Below are 6,770 nucleotides of genomic sequence, written 5' to 3'. Positions count from 1 at the left end.
CTTTTTCTTTCGTCTTGGCTGGCAGCCATTGAAATAAATGGATGTTGAGATTTCTCTGTAATGTTGGGTTTGGGGGGTATCCCAAAATTTATTTTGGGGGGGGAAGGCTACAATCATTTCTATATGGGGTTAGGGCTGGGATTCACAGCTGGCAAGGGGTTAGCCCCTTAAAAAAAGAAAAGAAAAAATGTACAATAATTCAGCTGACTGTTCCGTCCCAGTTCTTTTTCTGGAATTGCACACTCTTCAGAGACTCCCAAAACTAGGCGCACAAAAACCTTAACCCAAGTCGATACAAACCCAACTTAACATGTCATGTTTGCAGCATTTGCTAGGTCTCCTTCGGGGAACCCAATGCCATGTCTCTTATGTCAAATTTCTCAATGCTGGAATAAGAAAGAAGAAAAAGGGGACTTCTGTCCATGTGCAGAGTGCCTTCTCCCTATTTTCTAATATAGCCCAGACCTCTCCAGCCGAGCTCCTTCGAGCCATGGGAATAACTCAACAACCCATTTCTATCTCACTCCTGGTAACAAATACAGGTAGTCGATTTACAACCACAATCGGGCCCAAAATTTCTGTTGTTAAGCGAGACATTTGTTACGTGAGTTTTGCCTCATTTTACGACCTTTCTCGACACAGCTGTCAAGTTAGTAATGTGGTTGTTAAGTGAATCTGGCTTCCACGACTTGGCTTGTCAGAAGGTCGCAAAATGGCATCACGTGACTCTGGGACGCTGCAACTGTCATAAATGTGAATCAGTTGCCAAGCATCCAATTTTTGATCAGGTGATCATGAGGATGCTGCAAAGGTTGTAAGTGTGAAAACCCAGTCATTAGTCACTTTTTTCAGTGGCATTGTTAACTTCAGTCACTAAATGAACTTTTGTAAGTCAAGAACTACCTGTACCAATGCAGGTTGGGGATTATGTGTGTTGTAGTCCCAGCACATCCAGACGGTACCTAGATGAGTTTGCAGCTTCAATGAAACTGCGTCTCCAATGCCTCGTTGGTAATCAATTCTTTCCAACGAATTAAGCCCTTTTTATTTTTCAGATCCAACAGTTCACATTCACACATTGATATAAACACACCCCATGGCATAAAATCGGATTACTCAATCAAACGCAGGATGGGAAACCAAGGCTTGCTAATAAATCCATCCATGACAACTGGCTGAGTTCACACTTAGGCGTAAATTACAGTCACCAAGCCATGGTTCATAAACCGTAATTTGCTGGGTTGACACAACATCCTAAGCCAGAATTAAGCCCCGGGGCTTTACTGCTTAGAGCAGTAAATTATCTATCTCAGCAACTTTCAAGATGTCTGGACTTTTTAATTCTCAGAATTCTGCATTCTGGGGAATTCTGAGAGTTGAAGTCCAGATCTTAAAAGTTGCCAAGATGGAGAAACTGGTTTAGGGCAGGGGTCTTTGAACTTGGCAACTTTTAAGACTTGTGGACTTCAACTCCCAGAATTCCTCAGCCAGCCAGGGCTGAGGCAGTCTTTAAAGTTGCCAAGTTTGAAGACCCCTGGTTTAGGGAGATGAATGAACCCACCAACATTGTGGGTTAATAACCCTCTTTCTCTTCCTCCATCTAACCTTTCTGACCTTGAAGAATTTTCTTCCCAACTCAGGTTTCAAATGCGTTTTCCCCAACAGCCGCCAGTCTAGGAACCAAGATTTATTACTTCCAAATATTATCCAGTGTGCTCAAACTGCGTAACAGTCAGAACGGATGCCCTTCCGCCAGTCCCACCCCGAAGCTGCAGAGATGGTGAGAAAAATCGACCAAATGAGTCCAGGAGAAGAAAAAAAAAACACACACCCAACACTCTGGGCCATTTTTCAAATCGATCTGTGGCCCAAAAAAAGAGATCCAGTCCAATTTCTTTGTCACCCCGTCGAGAACAGAAGGCCAGTTAGGAGATAAAAGTGGTTTGTCCTGAAATCTTGGCACAACCAGGTTAAGGATACCAAGGAGCTGGATGGAGTCACTGGATGGAGTCACCGTCACTCGATGAGTTTTTTGGCCTTGAAAAACCGTCGTAAATAGAATACCTGCCAGGCTGCTAAACTGACCAGACACAGCATGGAGAAAATGCTGAAGTAGAAAACCCGAGTGCTTGTGGATTCTGCAAAAAAAGAAAAGAAACAGGGATGAAGGATCAACACGTTGGTGGCAGTTACTAAGACCAGGGCTGTCCAACCTTGGCGACTTTTAGACTTGTGGACTTCAACTCCCAGGGTTCCTAGCTGTGGAATTCTGGGAATTGAAGTCCTGATCGAGATCACCACCCAACGCAGCAAACTAGATTCTCACATTATGCCAAACAAACAATCATCGGCTTTACCACTGTTTCTTTGCAAACCCTTAACTAAAAAACTCACCTAGTCCAACTAGAGGGGTCGCCCTTGACTTACGACAACAATTGAGACAGGAAATTCTGTGGTGCGGTTATTAAGTGAGTTAAATCAACCCATCTCTGACAAACAACTATCTAGCCCAGTGTTTCTCAATCTTTGAAACTGGGAGACAAGTGGACTTCAAACTCCCAGAATTCCCCAGCCAGCTTGCTTTAAAGTGTGTGGATTTTAACTCCCAGAATTCCCCAGCCAGCAGCTCCTTTAAAAAGAGGGGTGGACTTCAACTCCCAGAATTCCCGAGCCCTTATGCTTTAAGATGTGTGAACTTGCAACTCCCAGAATTCCCCAGCCAAGGTTGAGAAACTCTGATCTAGCTCATTTGAAGGAGAACTGCTGGATGGCTCATATTGACAGTGCCTAATATTTCGTCTGAATCTCCTTGCTTGATAACCCCAAGTTTACAATCAAATCAGTACATGCTGCCTGGGGGATTCTGGGAGTTGAAATGTACACATAGCCAAGCTGGAAAGTGAGAATCTCTGGTCTAGCCCTTTGTTAGAAGAACTGGCTGGCGGCTCACATCAACATATCATAGCTTGGATCACTTTGCTTGTTAACCTCAAGTTTACAATAAAAGTCAGTGCGTGCTGGCTGGGGGATTCTGGGAATTGAAGTCCACACATCTTAAAGTGGCTACGTTTGAGGAATGCCAAATTTTGGCTTCACTGGGAGTTCAGAAGAGCTGGAGAAGGTTGGAAGCAAAGGTCAAGTCATACAGAAAGTGGTCCATATCGCCATTTTCCGTGGGGCCACCTGTCCAGAAAGCAGGGGTCAAATCCCCAATTAGAAAGTCCGGCCTCACCGTTGGTGTCGCGCATTTCCTCTTCCCGTTTTTTCATGAAGGCAAAATCCTTGACAATGGCTTCGGAAAGGTCCTCCAGCCGACGGAGGTCTATCTCCAGCGGCTTCAGTTTCTCTGCTTTTGCGACCTGGCAAAAGAAGTGGGAGAACCATAGTATTTGGCGGGAGACAGGGACGAGTGACATCACGTCTGCAATGACATCATCACGCTTGTGAGGTCATCCTGGTCTGTCCCAGGTCCCAACAGGGAGAAGGGAAGCTAAGTAACGGCACCATTAATGGCTGCCGTCACACCACACACCTAATCAAGTTACCAGTCCTCAAAGAACATTTGCATAATATGGTGAAGGACTGGCTTCTCCACTGACTTTGCTGATCAGAAGATCGCGACCCTGGGACACTGCGACCGTCATAAATATGGGTCAGTTGGCAAATGTCTGAATTTTGATCACATGACCACGGGGACGCTGCAACAGTGGTAAGTGTGAAAAATGATCATAAGTCACTTTTTTTTAGTGCCGTTCGTAACTTCGAACAGCCACTAAACGAATGGTTGAAAGTCAAGAGTATTCGGAGCCACACCCAGCAAAAATTTGACTTACATTTTCGTAATTCATGGCTTCTACCCCATGTTTAACATTGAGGGTGACCAGTTGGTCCGGCACCCGGAAGTTCCCTGAAAACATTAAAAGGAAAGTCTGTGTTACAGGATGCAAAATACGGGGAGAAAATCCAATTTTCATTAATTGTATCAATAATAATATAATAAAAGGTGGCTAAAAATACCAAATCCAGACTGAATATCTGGCTGCGCGAGAAACCATAGATTATAACAGTAATAAAGAATATGTTCCTGATATTCCTAGTATTTCCTATGTTCTAGTGTGTTAAGTGAGGTTAGCTAAATATAATAACAGTAATAATAATACATTAGGGACGCAGTGGCTCAGTGGGTTAGGACGCTGAGCTTGTCGATCAGAAGGTCGGCAGTTTGGCGGGTCGAATCCCGAGTGCCGCGTAGCAGAGCGAGCGCCTGTTACGCGTCCCAGCTTCTGCCAAGCTAGCAGTTCGAAAGCACGTAAAAATGCAAGTGGAAAAATAGGGACCACTCCGGTGGGAAGGTAACAGCGTTCCGTGCGCCTTTGCCGTCTAGTCATGCCGGCCACGTGACCACGGAGACGTCCTCGGACAAGCGCTGGCTCTTCGGCTTTGAAACGGAGACGAGCACCGGCTCCTAGTCGGAAACAACTAGCATGCATGTGCGGGGGAACCTTTGCCTTTACTTTTAATAATAATACATTAGTAAAAATAAAGAAAGATGGAGAAAATCCCAATGTACAAAGACTTGCAACTAGAAGTAAAACGACTGTGGCAAAAGAAAGCGGAGACAGGACCAACAGCGTCCCAAAACGTCTGGAGCACCCCTGGAATACCACTGGCATTGACCAAATCTCTATTGGTCAATTGCAAAAGGCCGCTTGACATGGGACAGCTGACATGTTGTGACCGGTCCTTTTAATATTATTAAGCAACCTCTGTCTATCCCAGGTCCTTGGGAAGGATTTGATAAATGAATAAAAATATCAAATTCAGTTTAAACATCTGGCTGACGGTCTGACAAACCATAACAGCAGCCAACAACAATGCGGTTGAGTTTCTCCGAAACCTTTTCCGTTCCGAAGGAAACTAACAAACCTCCCAAAATAAATCTAAAAAAGTCAAAGTGCCTTTGGTCAACAAGAGCAAAGATATTTTAAAATGATCAAAGTAAATTTACCGACTAGGGTGGCAAAACCCATTGAACCACGTCAGTTAAAGGTTTCTGTTTTTTGCCTTTGCACAACATATCACCGGTCATCTGACTGCCTTGGGAAGATTTGTTTTAACTGACAATTAAAACAAAGAAGCAAAAAATAAAATAAATCACACAAATTTTGAGAAAACTCCACGGCAAAGTAAATAATTAAAGTCTGTACCTGGGAGTCAAAAGCGACACGTTAAGTACGTCCGCCTACTGTACCTCTCTCTCTTTCCAAATATGACCCATTGCCCACCTGAAGGATCTGGATGGGGACGATGGGGAACCTGTCGCCAGGCAGCTGAGTGCCCACCACACCTGGACCCGCTTACCTGGCTGTCCATGACTCTGAAAGCAAATCTCATACACTTCGTAATCCTCGGTGGTGAAGGCGAATTTCCCCTTCTTGGCTTCTTCTCTGGAGTAGAGCAGGTGTCCGGCCGAGTCGGTCACCTGCGGGCAGAACAAGACAACAACCCCTGAGCATGCACAGAGGGCATAAACCAGATCAGCTCCAGGTTGCGTGAGCTCAGATAGTGCAAGAGGACGGGAAGACGCTCCCACCACCACCCCCTTTGTGCAAAGGGGTCGAGAAGAGGAGGAAGGAAGGAGATGCTTCCCACCTTTAAGTTCGTCCGGATACCCGGGGCGGCCGCTTCGGACACTTCATACTCCCCGGTGACCATCACGTCCCGGTGCAGCTCCTCTTTCAGGCACTTGCGGCTCAGCGGGGGCAGATGGAAGGAGAGCCCCCGGCAGCGGCCGGCAGAAAGAGCCAGCAGCACGGCCCAGGGACCCAGCAGGAGCGGCAGCCACATGGGAACGGTGCAAGAGGGAGACCCCTCGCCTTTCCGGGGGCTGATCTTGGGGGGTGGTGGTGGGAGGGAAGGGTGCCCCAAACGACCCCGGCGCTTCGGCCTTCAGATCGCACCCAGAACCCGGGTCGGCTCGTTCACACGACCCTCCTGCCCGCTTTCCCCTTCGTGCACGCTGCAAACGCCAGCCCGAATTCCAACCGCTCTGCGATCCCCGGGCGCGAGCTCCCGGGGCTGGGAAAAAAAAAAATGTCCCAAGCGCGCATGCGCACCTCGCTTCTCTGGCCGCGCCCCCCTCGGGCTGCGTCTACACGCGACGTGGCGCCACCTGCCGCCTCGTTCCGGGTAAGGGCGGGACCCGAACGAAGGGCCGCCCCGCCCCTGACGAAACCTGGGCAGAAAGAGGCCGTCGGAAAGGGCGGGCTCGCAATCCGTCTCCATCCTAGCGGAGGGCGGCTGGGTTTCGGGGACGGGAAGGTGGGAATGGGCGAAAGGAGGGAGCCGAGGCCGGGGAGGTGGGCTTCGACACCCGGGGGTTTTTCGCCTTCGCCTTTCTTTCTCCAGCTGAGGAACTCTTTCAGAGGCGTGTGGACTTCAATTCCCAGAGTTCCTCAGTCGGCCCGCTCTGAAGGACGCTGGGAGTTGAAGTTCACAGCTCTTAAAAAAGGGGCCGAGGTTGAGAAACGGGAAGAAAACCCAAGTTAAGAGCGGTTGGCCTGTTTGAATCGAAAGGTGGGGAACCAATTCATCCTTTTCCACCTGGCTGAGCTGGACTGACAAGGCATTTTAATTATATTTACAATTTTTAATTTATTTTTATTTTTAATTTATTGCACAGATGATTTTTATTTTTATCTTAATTTCTGTACTTATTATATGTTTTGTTGTTAGCCGACCTGAGTCCTTCGGGAGATAGGGCGGGATAT

At 47.3% G+C, this 6,770-nt stretch overlaps 1 protein-coding gene across 1 annotated transcript; it reads right to left on the bottom strand.

Annotated features, from left to right (window-relative positions):
* Positions 1–1,672: 1,672 nt before the first annotated feature.
* Positions 1,673–6,086, bottom strand: LOC310647081 (transmembrane emp24 domain-containing protein 10-like). The gene is made up of 5 exons (XM_083374042.1): positions 5,653–6,086; positions 5,362–5,482; positions 3,834–3,907; positions 3,233–3,359; positions 1,673–2,138 (listed from the first exon to the last, which is right to left on the bottom strand). Exons 1-5 carry the CDS (start codon positions 5,845–5,847, stop codon positions 2,017–2,019), a joined length of 639 nt encoding a protein of 212 aa, XP_083230168.1. The 5' UTR covers positions 5,848–6,086; the 3' UTR covers positions 1,673–2,016.
* Between the last annotated feature and the right edge of the window lie 684 nt (positions 6,087–6,770).

This window comes from Vipera ursinii (assembly GCF_947247035.1).
Source record: "Vipera ursinii genome assembly, chromosome: 15".
Classification (NCBI taxonomy): Eukaryota; Metazoa; Chordata; class Lepidosauria; order Squamata; family Viperidae; genus Vipera; species Vipera ursinii.
This window is presented reverse-complemented; position numbering and strand designations above follow the sequence as displayed.

Coding starts and splice junctions, on each gene's coding strand:
- LOC310647081 (XM_083374042.1), bottom strand. CDS start 5,847: ATGTGGCTGCCGCTCCTGCTGGGTCCCTGGGCCGTGCTGCTGGCTCTT. Junction 5,483..5,652: donor GTATCCGGACGAACTTAAAG/GTGGGAAGCATC, acceptor TTCTGCCCGCAG/GTGACCGACTCGGCCGGACA. Junction 2,139..3,232: donor GGAAATGCGCGACACCAACG/GTGAGGCCGGAC, acceptor CTTTTTTTGCAG/AATCCACAAGCACTCGGGTT.